Raw genomic sequence first — 22,317 nt, forward strand, 5'->3', positions numbered from 1 at the left:
CCCGAAGAGAGTCAACAGGCGAGGACTAAGGTCACAGATCTGGTGAGATTGCAATACATTACAGGCTTTTAGCAGACGCCCTCGTCCAGAGCGACTTACACAACTTTTTACTGAGCATTTTACATTGCATCCATTTACACAGCTGGATGGATACTGAAGCAATTCAGGTTAAGTACCTTGCTCAAGAGTACGACGGCAGTGCGTCCTACCTGTGACCTTTGGGTTACAAGACCAGCTCCTTACCCATTATACTACACTGCCGCCCACATGATTTGATGAATGGCCTCAGATGTATACAAGCCTTGTGTACATCAGCATTATAAGAGATGACTTGGTGCCATTATCTTGGTATAGGGTTATGCCCAAAGTACTAAATGTAAGGTTGTCAATAATTGTGGCACAATTGGTCTTTTTCAGAATAAAAATAACTTTGTTTTAAAGATTTTTTTTGTTCCCCCTCTCTGAGCAATGGTGTCACAATAGCACTATATTATTTTCTCATATTTGCTGAGCATAGAAAACATCGGATAAACAATTAAGCGAATGTTATCCAGCATTTTTTTTTTTTTTTTTTAGCTCATATTAATTGAGGGTGCCAATAATTCCGGAGGGCCCTGTGGAAAGTCGATTCGTTTGTGATGCACGCGTGGAATGAGGGAAAATACTGCATAAAATCCTTCATTATCGGGGAAGCCAGCAGCAAAGATCACAGCATCCAACCGACAGATCAAAGCAGCGCACGGTTCCCTGTGAAAATCGAGAAGACAGGAAGGCTCAAGCTGATTTAAAATCAATAACTTTATTAATCCAAGGTGTTTTTTTTTTTGTTTTTTTTTTTTTTTTTTTTTACATGGTGCTATTCCTGCTTCTTGCCCAGTGCATGCTGGGTTGAGCTCCAGCACCCCCTGCAACCCTGCTCAGGATAAGCAGGTATAGATGATGGATGGATGTATGGATGGTGCTCATGCAAGTTTTTACTTGTAAATTTATGTCATAAAACTTTTTTGTTTGTTTGGCCTTTGGCCTGTTCTGTGTTCTGCTATATATATATATATATATATATATATATATATATATTTCCCCCCAGCATTATTCTAGCTGGCATTTAAAAAGTTGTGTGTGTGGGCTTGCTTCAGACACCATGTTCCACACTCTCCACAGCTGGGCAAAGGGTTGTTTTTCTAGCTATTATTAAACCTTTACAGTCAGCATATACTTTTAAGGTTTTAGAGAACGAAAGGCACAAGAAAACAGTGGAATGTATACCAATAGGCTAAACGTGTAAAGAACTATGTTTGTGTGTCTTGTGGGGGCTTTTCTGGTTCTACATATGTGACTTTTGGGTGTATTTTTTCATTTGCATTTTCTCAAACAGTGCTGTAGCCTATTAATTTTGCGACTGCAGTGGCATCTTGCGGTAAACTGCGTTGTGTGTGTGTGTGTGTGTGTGTGTGGGAGTGGGAGTGAGAGTGAGAGAGGGAGAGAGAGAGTTTTTATGTACATGAAGCTGCTTTTCCAAAACCTCCGCTTGGCCTTATAACACTATCCCCAGAGCCTTATGCAATCTGTAGCCAAGACAAACTTGAGTCACATGGTTTTGTCTGACTGGGTCACGTGGTCCTCTGTAATTGGGTCACATGGTCCTGTCTGACAGGCGTCATGTGGTCTGACAGGCTGACGAGGTGGCTTGCTATCTCATGGCTGGTGCTAATGTGCAGATTGGGCTTTGGCTGGGACGCATCCGACCAGTAAACACTGAGCTGTAGGCTGTTCTGCGCTGCGTATTAATGCAGGTTCAGTAGTGTGCTATCCCAGATGGCCTGTTTGGGTTCTTCAGGAGTTGTAAGATTAGTACTGAACCTAGCATTAAAGAAACATAGATAGCCCTGTCTCCCTGGAATCACACCGGTGACTATATTATTTTACACTATATATATATCTGATCATTCTTACTCCCTGTGTAGGAGCTGTTAGGCTGACTAAATAAGTGTTTCCCTTTATAAATCGCTTTTTCACATTCACACTCAAGGACTTGGCCCTGGTGAATTGTGGACTTCTCTGTTAAAATGTGTAGAGTCTCCATGACTGTGGAGAAAATAGTGTGGCTGAATTAGCAGACAAGTTACTTACATTCTGGCCATTTAACAGAGTGACTGCAGTTATTAATGTAAACTCGGACCCAAAATGCATTTTAAATAGTCCCTAAACTTTAAATCAAGGGGCAGGAAGCACCTTCAGAGATGTGTTGCCTTTTCGATTTGAAGGAAGGAGCTCGATCATTCAGTTGTGTAATATCTCTGTGTGATGTATTTTCTCCGTCACTAGGTGCAAGGAGAGAGGGTACTCGATATCTGGGCCCAATGAATCTCCTCTTTTCCAGTGTGCTTTTGTAACAGTGCCACATTCAAGTGGCTCAGCCACATAAAATGAGTCATGTACTCCTTAATGACTCTCTGCTGTTTCCTTATCCCCCTAATGAGTTCTTATAAAATAGATAAACAAATAAATCAAGTAAGAACAATTGGCACGGACTATTGGCTGATGTTAATTATGGCATATAGCCTGTCAAGCGCAATTAGCGAACTGCTATCTGCTGCAAGTGACGTTTCCACGGCAACGCGGTTACCTTGAAGGACGAGCCTACGCAGATAGCGCACGTTTTCCCTTTTTTAACTATTCAGAGGCCGTTATGCGGTGGCCCACACAAACTCTTAATAAACTACCGGGCTCATCTGGTTTGCAACTTAATATGTCTTCCATTATATCTTTCCCCAATTAATTAATTTATTTCTGTTTGTGTTTTTGCCCCCCCCCGCAGTGGACGGCTGCACGGATTGGTCGGTGGACTACTTGAAATACAAAGTGCTTGTCGGGGAGCCGGTGCGGATTAAGTGCGCGCTGTTTTACGGATACATCCGGGCGAACTACACGCACGCCCAGAGCGCGGGACTCAGCCTGATGTGGTACAGGAGCTCGGGGCACGGAGACTTCGAGGAGCCCATCTCGTTCGACGGCGTCCGGATGAGCAAAGAGGAGGACGCCATCTGGTTTCGGCCGGCGGAACTGCAGGACATCGGCCTCTACTCCTGCGTGCTCAGGTAAGACTCGTTTGGGGATTGTTTTCGCGAGGTGGTTTGCATGGGGGGGGGGGGGGGGGTTTTGACTGCAGATGCGCGTGTTATAGCAAGATCATTGGTCGCATACTGCAGGCGTTGTGCGGTGGGTTTGGCCCACTTCTGCAAACGGGATCAAGGCTAAAAAACGCTAACAGACGGAACTTTTCAGCTGATGACGGACGCAGTGAGAAACTTGTGCTGGTGTACTTTCTGCAAACCGACTCAAAAAAAAAACGCTAACAGACGGACGCTGTTTAGCTGATGGCGGACGCTGTTTAGCTGATGACGAACGCTGTTTAGCTGATGACGGACGCTGTTTAGCTGATGACGGACGCAGCGAGAAGCTTCGCCCTGTGCCGCTCCGTTCGAATTTCCCAGCAGAGTGGCAGCGGAGAGGGGGAGTTACCGGTTACTCAGAGTTACCGGCTACTCGGAGCACATAAATCACGCCGGTTTAGGCCCGCTCCGCTCCCTCTCAGTGAGTTCTCAGACCTCCTGTGGAAAAAAAATGGGGGGGTGCAGAGAAGTCTTAACATGCAAGAGAATTTTTTTTTTTTTTTTTTGAAATCCCTCCCCTGGGAACGATACTGTATTAAGGCATGTTGGCAGGCTCATAATTCTCCTGCCGTGCTCCCCATTAGCAGGGTGTGAGAGGCCTGTTGGACTGGAAGGACCCCCTGCTGATAGCCCCGCCCCCTACCACCTTTACCCTTTTTTGTGTTTGTGTTTACGCCATATAGGATTATTTATTTCATTTATTTTTTTTATACATCCATCCTTCCTTTTCATAATATTTTAAATATATTTTTCTTGCCTGCTTGTGGTTTTGCTTCAGAACACCGTGAATGTATTATGACAGGCTGTTCAACTCATCTAGGCTTAGCAGCAAATCTAAGGAGTTAAAATATTTCTCACAAGGCTTTGCATTTGGCTGGAGAAATGATGCTCTGCTCTGAAACAAACTCAGGTTCCCCTCTATTCAAGGGGTGACAGACTCCATTCTTTACACATCTGTGTGGAGGTGCAGTAAGTGTTATAGCTTACAGTTAGCCACTGCTGCTGCTTACAGTTAGCCATTGCTGCCGCTTACAGTTAGCCACTGCTGCCGCTTGCAGTTAGCCACTGCTGCCGCTTGCAGTTAGCCACTGCTGCCGCTTACAGTTAGCCACTGCTGCCGTTTACAGTTAGCCACTGCTGCCGCTTACAGTTAGCCACTGCTGCTGCTTACAGTTAGCCACTGCTGCCGCTTGCAGTTAGCCACTGCTGCCGCTTGCAGTTAGCCACTGCTGCCGCTTACAGTTAGCCACTGCTACCGTTTACAGTTAGCCACTGCTGCCGCTTACAGTTAGCCACTGCTGCTGCTTACAGTTAGCCACTGCTGCCGCTTGCAGTTAGCCACTGCTGCCGTTTACAGTTAGCCACTGCTGCCGCTTGCAGTTAACCACTGCTGCCGCTTGCAGTTAGCCACCGCTGCCGCTTACAGTTAGCCACTGCTGCCGTTTACAGTTAGCCACTGCTGCTGCTTACAGTTAGCCACTGCTGCTGCTTAGTTAGCCAATGCTGCCGCTTGCAGTTAGCCACTGCTGCTGCTTGCAGTTAGCCACCGCTGCCGTTTACAGTTAGCCACTGCTGCCGCTTATAGTTAGCCACTGCTGCGTTTACAGTTAGCCACTGCTGCTGTTTACAGTTAGCCACTGCTGCCGCTGCGCCCATCTGTAATGTCCGGAATAAGTGTTTGTGAAAAAGTGTAATGGCATCCGGGGCTGCATTCTTTCTCCTTCACCTGCTGTGCAGAGCTCTGAGTGATGCAGCGGGAAGCTCGTGGATCGGGAGCCATTTTCGGGTGCGGGGAGAAGAGGGGGAGTGCGAAAACGCTGTCTCGCAGCGTTCAGTTTGGGCATGATTGGGCAGCTGACAGATGGCTTTCATATGTGCTCACCTGGGCTCACCTGGGCTCTCGCTGGGGTTTTGCGCGGGTTTGTGTGTTTCTTCCGCCCGGAGGCCTGCTGCCTGTCAGCCTGATCTGACAGAGTGGGCGCGTGCGTCCCTGTGGGGCTCAGGGGGAGAGAGCTCTTCACTGCAATCAGGTTTTTTTTTTAATCTTTGATGGGAAAGAAGAGACTCCTCAGCGCAGGACGGTTCCGGTTCGCGCTCGAAGCCAGCGCGGGCGCGGGTTCCTCGTCTGTCGTGTTTTCGGTCGCCTCCTGTAACCGACACACGTGTCCCGTACCTGTGCTTATGGGCGGCTTGTTTATGGGTCATTCGTCACAGGATCCGTCGGCCCTTTCCCATCCTGAGCAATGGGAAGATGTTGTCTTCAGACCACTCCCACAAACAAGGGCTTAACATTCAGGGATGGCCTAAATAAGGCTTTGGTCCTGTGTGTACACTGTGACTGCACTGTTCTACTGCACTGTGACTGCTGCACTGTTCTACTGCACTGTGACTGCTGCACTGTTCTACTACACAGTGACTGCACTGTTCTACTGCACTGTGACTGCTGCACTGTTCTACTACACTGTGACTGCACTGTTCTACTACACTGTGACTGCACTGTTCTACTGCACTGTTCTACTACACTGTGACTGCACTGTTCTGCTGCACTGTGACTACTGCACTGATCTTCTGCACTGTGACTGCTGCACTGTGACTACTGCACTGTGATTACTGCACTGTTCTGCTGCACTGTGACTGCACTGTTCTGCTGCACTGTGACTGCTGCACTGTTCTGCTGCACTGTGACTGCACTGTTCTGCTGCACTGTGACTGCACTGTTCTACTGCACTATGACTGCACTGTGACTGCTGCACTGTTCTGTTCTACTGCACTATGACTGCACTGTGACTGCTGCACTGATCTTCTGCACTGTGACTGCTGCACTGATCTTCTGCACTGTGACTGCTGCACTGTGACTGCTGCACTGATCTTCTGCACTGTGACTGCTGCAGTGTTCTGCTGCACTGTGACTACTGCACTGTGACTGCACTGTTCTGCTGCACTGTGACTACTGCACTGTTCTGCTGCACTGTGACTACTGCACTGTGACTGCACTGTTCTGCTGCACTGTGTCCACTGCACTGTGACTGCTGCACTGTGACTGCACTGTTCTGCTGCACTGTGACTTGACCGCAGTTTATGGGAAGGAGAGAAATGGCCGCTCACCCCGGCCGTGCTCTTTCGGGCTCCGGTCATGTGACCTGGAGGGGCGCAGTCGCCCGGCCCCCTCACAGCTGCATAATGGGGCCTGATTCTATTTGCACGAGTGTGTGGCTTTTATTTGTCACAGCTGTTTAGCCTCATTATGGCCAGTGCTTACTCTACTGCAGCCTCCTGACGAATAATTCCCCTCCCCTCGGCGCTACGACAACAAAAAAAAAGAACCCCAAACCTGGCTCGGCTCCTCCTCCTCCTCGTATAAAGACGTTGGGCTGTTTGGAAAGCAAAAGGGCTTTTCTGTTAAAAAATTATTGACCGGACATGATCGCGTTAAAAAATAAATAGCGCAGATGAGCAGGGGGAACATAAGGAATCACTCAAAGCCACCTTACAGGCAGATGCGCGCTAGTCCACACTGCGACCGGGGACAGGGGACTGCAGTGTGCTTTACGAGTGGGCTGGGTTTACGAGCGATGTGAAGTCTCTGAGTTTGTTTGCACGCACGTGATTGCTACTGATCTCTGTTTGATCGCTGCGTTATTTTTTCCCTGTGGTGGCTGTCGTTCTCCAGCGCAGTGCTAATGCCGTCTCTGCTGTCTGTGATCAGTGGTGTCTAACGGGTTAAGCTAAGCCTGTTTGCAGCGCCCAGCCTGCATTGGGACAGTGGTTCTTTTGAACCTCGTAAAATGGTGGCTCTTTCTTCTCTTTTTCTTAGTGAACCCTGTAAAATGGTTGCTTGTTCTCTTTTTCTCATTGAACCTCATTAAGTGTTGGCCCTTTCTTCTCTTTTTCTTGTTGAACCTCGTAAAATGGTGGCCCATTCTTTTCTTTTTCTTGGTGAACCTCGTAAAATGGTGGCCCATTCTTTTCTTTTTCTTGGTGAACCTCGTAAAATGGTGGCCCGTTCTTCTCTTTTTCATTGGTGAACCTCGTAAAATGGTGGCCCGTTCTTTTTTTTTTCTTGGTGAACCTTGTGCAATGGTTGCCTGTTCTTCTGTTTTACTTAGGGCCACCATCTTACAAGGTTCGGTTTCTTCTCTCTTTCTCCATCTTCAGCCTTCACATTTCCAGTGCTTGGCCTGCTCGCCTTTGGCCCACGCACAGGTTGGCACTGACACACAATGCTCCATGCCAGTTGCACAATAACCCAATTATGATCTGATCCACTAGAATACGGTACAGTGGGCTTTGAAAGTCATCAAATGCACATCTGCTGTTGAGCGGCCATGTGTGCATCAACCCATCCAAATATGCGACATGGATCTGGAAGATTGGTCAGGTGTGATGTATTTTACATTTGCTTTACGGTCTATTTTTAAATTACATTGGAAACCAAGATCCTGTAATGTTATTGTGAACAGTGCCATTGTTCTGGGCTGCTCCTCACAGAGCAGATCATATATAGGATCTGTATGAGCTTTTAATCTATGTACATGATAACACGTATGATACATATATGTAACACATAATAATATATTATATAATAATAGTATATATGATATACAGTGAGCTCCACAATATCTGGGACACAGATACTTTTTAATTTTATTTGGCTCTGTACTCCACAATTTTTGACGTATAATCAAAAAATTAATGTGTGGTTAAAATGCACATTCCCCCGCTTCTACTTAAGGGTGTTTTTATACACTTTGGTTTTACCATACATAAATCACAACACAACTTTTTATACATCGCCCTGTGCTCTCTGTAGGCTCTTTTAGGCACTTCTTAGCAAGCTGTAACCTGGCCATCCTGTTTTTGCGGGAAAACCAATGGTTTGCATCTTGTCAAGTAGTCCCTGTAGTTCTGTTCATGAAGTCTCCTGTGGGCTGTAGTCACAGACGCATCCACACCTGCCTGCTGAAGTGTGTTTCTGATGTGTTGATTAGGGGTTTGGGGGTTTTTCTTCATTATGGTGAGAATTCTTTGGTCATCAACTATAGAGGTCTTCCTTAGCCTACCCCAGGCCCTTTGTGATTACTGAGCTCACCAGTGCTCTCTTTCTTCTTAATGATGTTCCAAACGGTCGATTTTGGGAAGCCAAATGTTCGGCCTATATCTCTGACTGTTTATATCTTATTTCTCAGACTCATAATCACTTTCTTGACTTTCATTGGCACAACTCTGATCCTCATTTAAACAAACACCAATAACAGACCCTACAGGCGATCAAAAGCCTAGAACAGTGTTATCCAACTCTGTTCATGGAGATGTAACCATCCTGTAGGTTTTCACTCCAACCCTGACAAAGCATACCTCATTCAACAGCTGGAGATCTTGTTGAGCTGCTAATTAGTAGAGTCAGGCATACCAAATTACAGTTGAAATATAAACCTACAGGTTGGTAGATCACCAGGAACATGGTTGGTTATCACTAGCATAGAACCAGGACTAGATACTGAAAACTTTCTTATAACTACATTAAGAAAGTAATTTAACACGTGAATAATCAGAAATACACGTGAAGCCATTTGTCCCAAACATTATGCTGGGGATTATGAAAAGTGCTGCAATTTCTACAGGGTGGAACCAAAATATATAAAAATTCCCTTTAATAAGCTTAGAATCAACACTTTAACCACATGTGCATTGTGTGTGTGTGTGTGCATGTATGTACATACTGTATGTGAATAAACATAGGTGATGTGTGTGTGAGCATGTTGTGAACATACATTATTATACGAATAATATTCATACATGTAAGATGTGCGATATTTATAATAATAAATGCGATTATATGCATAATACTGGCCATTGATTGTGAGAGCAAAAAATATCAGCTGGTTTCAAGTAGATTCACTTATTTTTGCACACTGCCCCCTGCAGGCACAATTCTGAACTTCAAAAATTACAACAAAGCTGTTCTGGCTTTCTTTCATGAAGGGTTGCCATGGAAGAGTTTCAGAAATTGCGGGATTTTATCTGGGGTGTTTTTATATGTGAGGGGCCTTCAAACAGGTTCATTCCTTTATTTTCAGCTCACATAATAAAAAAATAAAAAAATAATAGCATTGCTTGAAACGGCTTCAGATATGCAAAGTTCAGCAAAAGCCCTTTTAAAGTAATTGCGTATCTTGCGCAGCAGTTGTACGGACTATAGCCCTGATTGCTCAGAAGGGTCTGTGGCAGAAATGGAAATTTTGTAAAAAATAAAAAAAAACGGAAGTCTGATCCCGGGTGTGAAAGACGTTATTTTCCCCGCGTTGGGTCTGTTTCTCTCAGAACAGCCTTGTGTGCGCTGATATCACGCCAGTGAGCTTGCGCTCGCTTGTCAAACTGCATTATTGATGCCTTGCCTTGCACTTTGAAACAAAATGCACCGAGCCAGGTTTTTTCAAAGAAATTTGCACGTAATGATATGGTAATAACTTATTAACCTTTTGTGTTAGGTACCTCCTTCCGTAAACGCTTCATTAGTCCGCTTTATTACAACCTGCAGCTTTTAATACTGAACAAAAAAGGCTTGTTGGATTGGAATGATTAGCTTAACCACCTGAAGAAGCTTTTGTCCATTTCAATAAAGCACTCATTTCGTTTTTTAGATGTTTCCTTTTAGTGTTCGGTCCTTAAATGATGTCTCTGTGTTGCAAGAAGGTATCGAAGAAGCCATGAGCATCATCAGGATAACGCCGTGGACACACCCTCTTCCAGGAGGCCTCTGAACGTGCAGATAATTTGTGACCCAGCAAGGATGGGACGAAATTGTGACCCAGCAGGGATGGGCTCATGTTGTGACCCAGCAGGGATGGGCCGACATTGTGACCCAGCAGAGATCGGCTCATGTTGTGACCCAGCAGGGATGGGCTCATGTTGTGGCCCAACAGGGGTGGACTCACATTGTGACCCAACAGGGGTGGACTCATGTTGTGACCCAACAGGGGTGGACTCATGTTGTGACCCAACAGGGGTGGACTCATGTTGTGACCCAACAGGGGTGGACTCACATTGTGACCCAACAGGGGTGGACTCACGTTGTGACCCAGCAGGCATGGGCTCACGTTGTGACCCAGCAGGCATGGGCTCACGTTGTGACCCAGCAGGGATGACCAATTGCGCTCCTCCAGACAAGCAGGTCTGGTGTGTCTTAAGGAAGCAGGCGTGCTGCTTACAGACAGTGATGGCGGATCTCTGAGTGGGATATTAAACCAGTATTTTTGGGCCCTTGACGAGGACAAAATGGCCGACGCGGGACATATTAAAGTGGCTGGATGTTTACCTGGGCGTTCCACCAGACCAATATATTCATTAGCAGAAATGTAATGTAATGAACGTCCGGCCCTGCCATTGTGATGCCGTTATCGGGCCTGGCGGTATGATGCAGCGCTTACTGTATCTCGAGGCTACGCCCCCCCACCCCCACCCCCACCCCCCCCACCAGCCCCCGCTATGGAAGACCCAGCTGCAGCTTTCCCCACCCTTCACTTTAAAAGTACAAGGAGGCTGCTTCTGTTAATGCTGAATTTGGATTAGGCTGCCCGTACAATAGAGTAGACAAAAGGAGTGGAATGGGGGGGGGTTCTCCTTTTAGGAGCTCGAGGATTACAGTCTGCCGAGGGGTGGAGAATTACTCACTTCCATCGCCATCACCCACCCCCCCCCCACCCCCCCAGCCCCCCACCACCACCCCTCAACCCAACTTTCATCCCACCGAGCTGTGCCAGCTAAATCCCTTTTTGCAGTCACCCTTCTTCTAAGGTTGTTGCGATGGCTCTTTCCTGCTCTGCAGAATTCAGCCAATGCAGGTTCCTCAGAGTTTAGCACAGTCTTGAAGTTCTGCTGAAGGCGTCTCCTTCCGAGCCCATCTGTCCTTCTGATTTCGTCCGTCCGTCTGTCTTAGTTTGTATGTTCTCCCATCCGTTCTCCCTTCTCTGTTTCATATCATTGTTTTGGATGTATATTATTGCATCATATTTATTTAATAGCTTGTTTAAGGGCCTGTGTATGCTGTTTGACAACATTAGATAAAATGCTTCCTATTAAATTATTTATTTATTCTCGAGGGTATTAAATAGTGACTGGTTAGTGAGTGTTGTTGATGGAGATCTTCCCTTCGCCTATTATACTTTTTTTTACCACATTTATCAAGAAGCAACTGAATTGAATTGTTTGTAAAAAGAAAAAACAATGCAGCTTTAAATATTAATGCTGGGATCAGCCGATGATTTGACCTCCATTGAGAAAGGCCCTGATTTTTTTTTTTTTTTTTTTTTTGCTGTTCAGAAAATCTGTTTGTTTGCCTCCTGGCCCCCGGGGCCAATCAGGCGAGAGACCAGGAGCTGTCAAATTACTTCCGAACGATCGTGACGACCCGACGGTAGCGTCGTCGTCAGGAGAACAGGCAGTCCTTCGTCCCGCTAACGTCGCTAGCGCTTTCATCCGTGATCCGCGGTGCGGAAACGTCGGCTTAGACTCCGCGCTCGTGACATTCCGGGACGTGAAACGGGTGCTCGAGAGCAATTTAGCTGCCGGTGTTGAGAGATTCAGAAAGCTCTGTGTGAAGGGCCCGCGCGCTACGTAGCGTGCGCTAACAGAGCTTAAACGCTCGATGCTTGTCCCAGCGCCCAGGGTTAGAGCACCGTGTTTTTCCCCTCGGAGAAGCTCGGCGAGAACACCGGCAGGCACATCGCTCAACTCGTTACGGGAAAGCCACTGATTCCTCTCCTCAAGATCTGTATTGAATGTGCGGTACATATTGGATATTAGTACCGCGGGCAGGAGATGTTAGGAATCGGTACTTATTTTCCGTTAGATGTAAGAGAACAAGGCCACAGTGAAGTAGATATGCTTTGCTCTTATCAAGCAAGCAAGATGTCCAACTGAAATACATTTGTACCTTTTCCAAGAAAAGGTACTTAATGTAGTTTTGTCTTTTAGTCTTTGTTTCTTGTGTGTACAAGGTCTTTTTCATGTTTTGTCTTTAGTGTGGACCCTAGAAACTGTCGCTGCTGATGTACAGTATGTAATGGGGACCCAAATTGAACAAAAGATTTTCAATGAAAATGTCTTTGTCTGGATAAGGTACGCTAATGCACACTGGCATAAAAGTCCTCCAGTCTCTCTCACACACAGGTGTGCATTCACACACACACACTCGCACTCAATCACACACACAAGGGTACATGTGCTCTCTCTCACAAATACACGCAAACCCACATGCACTCAATCATGTGCTCTCTCCCTCCCTCCCTCTCTCTCTGTCTCTCTCTCTCTCTCTGTCTGTTTCTCCCTCTCTCTCTCTGTCTCTCTCTCTCTCTGTCTCTCGCACACACCGCGTGCGGTGTTGTGCTGGGACCATGCGCCGGTGAACGCTCTCCACTCTGAATGATGAAATCAGGCTGCTCCTTAAACTCATTAGGGATCGTTACTCTTATAAAGGAAGATGATGAAGTGCTTAGTTAGGGGAAGAGCCATTCATCTTAACCTGAAGTAGCGGGTGGCTTAGCCGTTTCTGTCGGGATGCAGGTACGCAGACAATGCCATGCACCCCCCCTCAACCCCAACCCCCCCCCCCCCCAAACTGCCACAGCGGGCGCTCAGTTAATCGCTGCTGTGTAGGGTCAGCGGCACTGATTGGCTGCTAAAGCCCCTGACCTCTCTACGACCCGCGGTTGCCCAGGTTTTGATTCCACGGTCTGCGCAGTTAATGTCTTTGCAGTGGCCTTCATTAAAACATTTGTCATTCCTGCTCATCCTCGCTCAGCGATGGCATATTTTAATAGCGCCAATGTGCTGACTGCAGCAGCTTGGACAGATCAGGTGTTTTCCCGTGGAAGAGGACTGAGCATCTGCAGAAAATAAGCTTGATGTAAACTAAAGGGTTTTTTTTCTCTCCTTCCATTTATTTAAAAGTTAATTTGTATATTTTCGATGTCAGTGCTGAAAACACCAGAGACCCACCGCCAGTGTATCAAATTGTCACAATATTTTTTTTAATCGGTTTTTAAATTTCAAGCTTCCCCGGCTCTTCGGCAAGTGCCGGTGCAGCCTTTGGCCTTGTGGGGAAGCACCGAGGCACCATGGGATAACTTCTGTCTCGGGCAAGCTGTTCTCGGGAGGTCCCAAAAGAGGTTTAATGACAAAAAGAGGTTTAATGGCATGACCGTCCGTCTGACTCCTCCCCCTTTGGCCATCCACAGCTTTTTAGATCCGAGCTCTGCTCCATGAAAAATTGTTACTCTTTTCACAGACCATGAAATCATGGAAATAATAGCCGTGTGGATTATGCATGGCTCAAATGGTGTTACATCTCTCAAACAATATTCCAGCAGCGATATTTAACATTTAGCAAAGCAGCCCACAGCACGTTGAATTGCATGCCTTGTTTCGTACATACAAATGTGTGCTTATGCTAATCTCTCAGATACGGTGCCAGTGACATTTGAGAGCGGCTGTTCGGAGCTGGCGCTGCCCGCGCGGCACAGGTACTCCGTCTCTGGAGATGTGGCAGGTTTGGGTTGTACAGTGGAGAGTGTTTAATGGTCTGTGTCAAGTTATCCCTCCTACGGAGGGAGAAAGCTTGACCAGCTGTGTTTGCCTGAGTCGAAACCTGCTCACCTCTCTGGAGGGTCTGGAAGGTTCCGCGGTGAGGAAGGTGGTGTCCAGGTGCGATGGCCGTGGTTCTTGACCTGCTCCTGCTACTCTGCCGCAAGGTGGACTTAAAGTAGCAGTTACAGTCCGCATTGTTGCTGAAATTTAGGCGCACAGTTGTGTATTGAGCATAAATTGATGATTCATGGTCTAGAAGATTGTTTTTTGATTTAATTGTGGGTTTAATTAACAGGTTGCCAGTTGACTACCGATACATTTTAAAAGCTGTATGCGTTCGGCTAACGTCCCATAAAACCCACCGGTGCTCTTAAGTGGAGCAGTTGACTGGACAGTTGACTTATCCAGCGCTGCTTACTCCATCCTGGCTAAACGCTTGATTTAAGCCCCACCCCTCTGCATGGGTGACCAGCTTTCTGCTGCCGCCTCATTGGACGACACCTAGCCTAATTCATGCGATTCGCAGGGACCTCTGGGAAAAATACCCAGCTGTGCCAACCACGGGCCGGGTTGATTCCTCGGTCACTGTACATCGTCATCCCCCCACGCAGGTGTGGATTTGTCCTCCTGGCCCACTCGTTTGTTGGGTAGATGAAGTAAAGGTCATGCTTGGCTAATTCAGGCTCAAAATGTGTTAAGTCTGTGACTTCAGAACGTATGCAGCTGCCATTAATAGGAAAAAATGTCAAGAGTGTCTGAGAGGCGCTGATAATATTGTCATGTCGTAACGGGACGTGCGCGGCCACTCTGCAGCAGGTGCCGGGCGTCCAGTTGTGTCTACACCTTAAGCCGAGGGCTCTTGCCAGTGTAAATGTCAATGTTTTAATCTCCGATTATTTATTGCGTCTTATGAGGTTCTCCAGATATTTATGGTGGTTCTGGGGATCTCTGCTTATTGTGTATTATGACTGTGGGTTTCTCTGGTTATTTGTGATGACTGTAGGGTTCTGATTATTTATAATGGCTGTAGGGTTCTCTGGTATAATGACTGTAGGGTTCTGTGGTTATTTGTGATGACTGTAGGGTTCTCTGGTTATTTGTGATGACTGTAGGGCTCTCTGGTTATTTGTGATGGCTATATGGTTCTCTGTGATGACTGTAGGGTTCTCTGATTATTTATAATGACTGTATGGTTATGTGCTTATCTGTGATGGCTGTAGGGTTATTTATGTTGAATATGGGGGTCTCTGGTTATTTATAATGACTGTGGGGTTCTTCACGCTATTTATGATGGGGGTTCTCTGATTATTTATGTTGTCTTGTTTTCTCTGACTATCTGTGATGTCTGTGGGGTTCTGTGGTTATTTACGATGGGTTTCTGAACATCCAGCGTCTGTTTCCTCTAGGTGATTCTGCTGAGAGATGCTTTGAATGAACATTCTGATACTTTACCTTAGACCCAGTGTGCATGCACGTGGGCAGGTTTGGCTCTTACCTGTGTGGGTGGTCAGCGCCACGGTTGCCCTCGGCAACCTCAGAATGGCGACCTCACTCGGTGGTTTCTATGGGACCTGACCTCACCTGAGCTGACCTGACCTGACCTCGGTCAAAATGCATCTGAAACTGTAACTCTGCATTGCTGAAAGTAAGAAAGAAACATGAATTTTTAAAATCATCAGAATCTGTAGAAATTTTACAACTAAGAATAAGCCACCTCCAACATCCCTGAGTAACCCCTAAGAGGTCAATCACCTCCATTGTCTCAAAAGAGCCCCTGTCGAAATTAAGGAGCAAATGTTGATCAAATTCAGGCCACAAAATGTCTGTTTTAAATTTCATGGTTTCGAGACCCCAATTTGAGTTCCGTTTAGTGAGTAAAATTTGCTCTCTTACCTCCCTTCCCTGCAGTTACAGTGTATTTGTTCTCTCGTGTTGAACAGTTGTGTTTTAATGGTGAAGGTTAGACCAGAAAAGAACAGGCCTCCCCTCTATCTGTAGTCATTGAGTCTTCATGTTGTTCTGCCGTTTGGCAGTTGGCCCCAAAATGTCTGTTCCTAACTGCTGTTGACTTAACTCAGCCAGCTGCTTCTGAAAGCCCGGGTTCAAGACGAGATCAGATTAACACGTTTTCAACAAAAATAAAATCAGAGTGTAACACAGTGAAGACAGCCTTGCGCAGTCCATATGAAAACTGAGGTAGCAAATGGAATCATTTTTAGCATGTAACCATGAATTTGTTCCTGGGTAACTGTGAATTATGAGTTTGTTTCTGTGTAATAATCGGTTATGAGTTTGTTTTTGTGTAACAGTGAGTTATGAATTTAAGTGTAACAATAAGTTATGAGTTTGTTTCCGTGTAACAATAAGTTATGAGTTTGTTTCCGTGTAACGTTGAGTTATGAGTTTGTTTCTGTGTAACACTGAATTATGAGTTTAACAATAAGTTATGAGATTGTTTCTGCATAACAGCGAGTTATGTGAGTTTGTTTCCCTGTAACTGCGTTTTGAATTTGCTTACACAAGTTTATACATAACAACGAGTTATGAGCTTGCTTCCATGTAACACTGTATTATGAGTAGAGTGCCTCCATTCTATCTTAACCCCTGAACTCAAGGTTTTGACCTGCTGAATTTGAGATTCACTGCAGCCACCCGCACACACTACTGCGACTCAGTGGTTCGCTTTGTACGACATTTCCTCCAGAATGCTTGAAAATAGACTCGTCGGCTAATTACTTTCCGATCTGACCTTTAGTTGGAACCTAGTATTACCAGGCCTCAAAGTTCACCGGTCATTAGTCTGAAAGTGTTCGAGCTTGTAAGCTTTGTGACCTTCTGTACTGCGGCGCACTGATAGTTGATTATTGTTCATTGGGCCATAATGAGCTGCTTGTATTGCGCCACTAAATCATGGAGCCCCCCCCCCCGACTTTTTACCTGCGTTCAGGTGCAATGTGTCTGAGCTTTAGTCTTTGCTCAGTCACGTCTGAATAAAAAATGAGCGCACATCCAGGCTTGGACCCTCGTTACTTCCATACTGGGGGGGCCTTCGATTGATCTGCAAACCTTACGTACGCCAGCCAGGTCTCTGCCCAACCTCTCCCATCTCCCTACATGGCCACTGCGCCAGTCGCGATGCCTGTCTATACTGCCCCTTAGTGGTGGAGGCAACTGTTATATATATATATATATATTTTGCGTACTCAAAACTCAGTGAAAGTGTTTGGTTTGGATTCTCTATGGAGCTATGGAGAAAGATCCCACCCCCCCCCCCCCCCCCCCACCCCCCCTTTCTCCTCAATAGGTCCGCAGTTCTCATATATATACAGTTAAAGGCCATTCAGTGGTGTAATCCTTGCACAATGGAGGGTAACAAAGAACTGAAAGTAGAGGTGTGAATGCTTGTGGCACCTGTCTTTATGGATGGAGGGGTGGGGGGAGGGGGGGTCTCACAGGGATCTGGAGAGGACTGGGGGGGGGGGGCATCGGCGGGCGGAATCTAAAAGCACTCGGTGCTTCACTAGAACACCCCCCCCCCCCATTGGTCGCATGCGTCTATGCCACTGGGGGGGGGGAGGGGGGAGGGGGTGGGGGCGGTGATGACGAGGCAGAGCGTGGCGCACTGCGGAGGAAGATTAATAAGTACAGTAACCGGCTCGGCTGATCCGGAAAGTTCCGCCGGGTACACACAGCCCGCCTCACGCTCGGGGGAGCAGATCGGCATGCTGGGAAATGTATAAAACTGAGAAAGTTCAGAAATAATCAACACCCCCCCCCCCCCGACCCCCCCCCCGCTCTCACGTTGGAGAGTGACGCATGAATCATTCTGTGAGATTGTGTATTTTCCCCCCCTCATTTTTGAGAACAAGTCCCATCACTCCACAAGTATCAAAGGACATTCTGATCAGGGGAGTGAGATGAATTGACCCAAAAATCAATTTGAGAATAATCCAGCCCTGCTGCCTTTATCTAATATTCATTTGCTGAGCCGCTACGGTCTTTGGAATGCTAAGCAAAGTGTCTTTTTTTTTTTTTTTTTTTTTTTTTTTTTTTTTTTAAAGAAAAGCTGTTTAAATTTAGAATAAATCCATTGATGAGTTTAGCCATCTTGTTCTGATAGAAATGAACTCTTGGGGGAATTTGTTGTTGGTCTGTACAGAGAAAGGAATTGCGTTTTGTTTGGGAAAATGTTACACTTTTTTTCTAGTAATACACAGTTATAATTGAAATGCTTCTGTAATACACGCGCACACGCTCGGTCACATACTCTCTTAGCCACTTTATGATTCTCTTTTAAGCTTTAATGGTGGCGTGTGCAGTGGTCTATATATATTGTGGCAATTAAGAACTTTGACTTAATTTCCTGAGAACAGGACATTATTTGAAAAATCACAAGCCTCTCTCTCTCTCTCTCTCTCTTTCTGTCTCTGTCACCCTGTCTCTCTCTCTCTCTCTCTGTCTGTATATATGAAATGAATTATGTGGTGAGTGTCTTGGTTAGTTTGTAGTAATTTATAATTCATCTTTCACTTGTCCTCATTTTAGATTTAATAAGCTCTCCCAGCTCTCTTATCTTTTATACTTGCACCAAAGCAATTATACAGAGATGCAAATGTAATTTCACTTTTTTCATGTACAACTTTTAAGTTATTTAATATATTCAGTCTTTCTTTTTCTCTTGCTCTCTCTCACTCTCTCACATGCACACACACACACACACACACACACACAAACACACAGTTTACTCACACATTTTTCATACTTTCCACGCACAGTTTTACCACCACCTTCCCATAATTCAGTTTTTTCTTCGCTATTTTACACTGACGTCACTGCGGTAGGATTCTCATTATCAGATAAATCTGTTTTGACGAGACTAGTGTAAATGGGCTTATGTTTACACACAGCTTATGTTATGCAAGCTGTGTGTTCATTCTCCTCTTTGTGATTGGCTGCTCCCTCTATTTGAAGAAACATAACGAGCTGTGGGATTGGCTATATTTTCTGATCCTCACATAGAATAATGAACCATGTGATTGGTGAGTGTCCTTATGCAGAATAATGAAGCTTGTGATTGGCTGGCTGTTTTTTTTTCCTTTGCAGTATAACTTTGTCTGTCACTTCCTGGTTTTAGTAATGCTCCAGATTTCAGGGCTCATGAAAAATTCATCTGAAAAGGAGGAATATCTTAACATCGGCCTGAATATTAGCTGAACATTAAGGAACAAGCTTTCATCTTAGGCTTTGGGTCAGCTAGCAAGTCAAAGTTTCTTCACTCGCACACTCACATGGACACATTGCATTGCATTTATTTGGCAGACACTTTTATTCAAAGCGAAGTACAATAAGTGCACATCGAAGGTCATTAATTCAACTACAAAATACAGGTCCGTAAGGTACAATGCTCATTATGTAACAGTTGTCCACAGCCACGAACACATTAAGTCAGTTAACACAGTAAGCATAGGCTAGGTCAGAAAATGATGGTGAGTCAAACTAGGAGGCATGATGATGAGCTGCGACATCAAAATAACAATACAAGTGCAATATAAGCACTGGATGGTGATACAAGTGTGACATAAAATGCAACAGGAACAAATTACACACACATACACACGCACATACACACACAAACACTACACACACACATGCACACACACAAACACTACACACACACACACGCAGAAACACTACACACACACACACACACACTACTCTTTCTCTCACACACATGAATACTCACACTACTGTCTCTCTCTCTCTCACACACACGCACACACACAAACACTACACACACACATTACACTTTCTCTCACACACACGCATGCACACTCACACACTACTGTCTCTCTCTCTCACACACACACACACACACACACACACAAACACTGCACTCATATAATTATATTCTCTATTCTTTCATTGCACTTCCTCATTTTTTCAGTGAGTTCCTGGCTGTAAGTTCATGCCTGGGGAGGCGACAGATGCCACAATCTATTGCTACATAAATTCCACTTTGTGAGCGCCTGCAACGAGCTTCTATTTATTTGTCACCTGACTGGCTGGCTGGTTGAAGCCAGGTGAAAATGTTCTGTGCCAGCACTCCACAGCATAGGCTGTGCAATGCCCTCCCTCCTGCTCAGGACTTTATTCACATTGCAAACAATGTTTGTATCAGTCTAAAGTTATAGAGATGTGTTTGTGTTTTACTAAAATTTGAAATGCATCTAATTTAATTCATGAATGCAGAGATTGTTTTTTTCCCAAGTATTATCTACAGAAGTAGATTTTTATTAGTTTTTTTCCCCACCACGCCATAAAGTTGGTCTCGAATTGCACATTAAAATGTTATGACTCGTAAATCCAATTAAAAACATTTTGACTAGGGCCTACAAATAAAGTACGTGCCTGGCGATGGGCGAAAACAATGATATCTCACCCTCTGAACTAACGTTTTTATTTCGTATATGACTGCTGAAAAGCCGTTAAGCCAGAATCCGTTTGTCCTGTACAAATCCATGTGATTTTGGTGGAATGGCACGGTGGTTTAGCGCTGTTGCCTTGCAAGAAGTAGGTACCGGGTTCGAGTCCAGGCCTGCTCGCATACACACTGCATGGAGTTTCCCCCCCCCCCTGTGTTTGCGTGAGTTTCCTCTGTGTACTCCGGTTTCCTCCCACAGTCCAAAAACATGTAGCCCCAAGGTCTGCAGATGAAAATTAGCCTACCTGGGTAACTCTAAAAATGGAAATGTTAATGCAGAAATGTTATTCATTTGCATTCTCCCTGTCAGATGAAGCTAATACATTAAAAAATTAAGTTGACTCCGTTTCCACGTGACAGTTTGTTTTTAAACGAAACGGAACTCCTTCACTTCAAAAACAAACTGCCATTTGTCCCTTCTCGGAAGGCTCCAGCACAGAGCGCATTCTTAGCGAGCCAGAAAGGGAAACCTAAATGAGCAAATTAGCTTCTGCAAGAGGCATCTAAACATTCTCATTGACAACGCTACTCAGACAGCGTTCACGCGGGGGAATCAATTTTCAGGCAATAAGCATTATGAAATGACCTCCTTTCCGTGCGAACATTCATTTTTGCTCGTGTAATTTCAGACATAAAATTTTATGGTTTAACATTTAGCATTCGTTGAGTACAGTTTTTACCCAGATGCCTTCTGAAAATGTATTCGGTTGTTTTTGTGTTGTTGATGTAGAAATCAATAGGGATCCATTCACGTGTCGTGTTCATTATCTCTATGTGTTAATCACCAACGCAAACACGATTTTTTGGAGTTGATCATGAAAATGTGCTCTTGTACTTTGCATTTCTTTTTTTTTTTGTAATGAGCAGTTTTACACTTGAAACTAAAGGAAATTGTTTATCCATGATTTCTGCTCAAATGAATATTTAACTCGTGCAATAATGTGAGGAAGACTGTTTGGAAAAGTGGCCTGATTTAAATGTTTCCTGTTTGATTGGGGATATTCAGCCTCTTTAAAAAGTGTTAGCGACAGATGTGCAGGATATTGCAGGACAGAAGTTCTCAAACTCAGCCCTGGGGGATCTTTAGTGCTGACTGCTGGGTTTTTTTGTTAGTCAATGTATGCATTATTAAGGTTGTTGCAACTTTTTAAAAAATCCTTAAAATTGCATTTTTGTAAACCTTTAGGCAATACAGATTTGGAGTCTCTCCTTTTGCTTTGTCACTGCGGTATTTATTTTAAACTATTAAACTTGGTTTAAGTGACCAGCTGTCCAGATAACCTGTTATTAGAATCCCAGCATTTTTATATGTCACTGAATGAATGAAACATATAACCTTTATAAATTAGTTAGCTTTCATATCTGGCATACAGAACATGATTCCAAGATAGTTGATATGGTTGATTACAATCCTGAGATGGGTACATGTTCTGACTTCCTGTTAGTTAAAAAAAGACTTACACTTTTACACAAAAAGAGTTCCTGTGTTGCTTTGTGCATATTGCACCGTAGCTTTTTTTAAAATGTATTATCTAAAGCCGCTTCTGCTACTGGTCACAGACACGGAGTTAGAGATCTGTCCAAAGGGTCTGTGTAATTGGCTCTCACAGAGTCACCTGGCTGTGATATAATCACTGGCACCGTCAGACCGCCTTTGATTTGGGCGCGGATCTGTGGTCCTGATGCCCTCTGCCAGCGGGTGACCGTAGCGCCAGCCGTAGCGGCCCGCGGTGGCGTGTCCTGAGTAGGCCTCGGTTTGGGGGGGGGGGGCTGGTCTCGTTAGCAACCGTGGCATACCGCGATCAAAGGGACGGGTCTGCCCAACTCCGCTCAGCTTCGCCGTTCCTTATCGAAAACCCGCTGAATCCCCACGGAAACGCCACTGCGGTTCCGTCCAGAGCATCCAATCCGCTCGCTGATCACGTCAGAAATGTAGCAAACTGTAAATATGGTGAGGTACCCGACTGTAACGCACTGTGAGAGCTTGGTGGGTATGGGTCAGTCTCTGCTGATTGGCTGAAAGCTCTGGTAGAATTCCATCCCTTGGCTTCTGGCTCATTTTAGAGTCAGTGTTTGGGC

At 45.3% G+C, this 22,317-nt stretch overlaps 1 protein-coding gene across 1 annotated transcript in view; it reads left to right on the forward strand.

The window, feature by feature from the left end:
- The window catches only part of il1rapl1a (interleukin 1 receptor accessory protein-like 1a), a 239,425-nt gene that overhangs the window by 117,599 nt on the left and 99,509 nt on the right, over positions 1-22,317 (forward strand). The window contains exon 3 of the mRNA XM_035394324.1: positions 2,819-3,098. Coding sequence (XP_035250215.1) covers positions 2,819-3,098 — 280 coding nt within the window. The remainder of the gene's footprint in view (positions 1-2,818; positions 3,099-22,317) is intronic.

Source organism: Anguilla anguilla, chromosome 15 (assembly GCF_013347855.1).
Source record: "Anguilla anguilla isolate fAngAng1 chromosome 15, fAngAng1.pri, whole genome shotgun sequence".
Classification (NCBI taxonomy): Eukaryota; Metazoa; Chordata; class Actinopteri; order Anguilliformes; family Anguillidae; genus Anguilla; species Anguilla anguilla.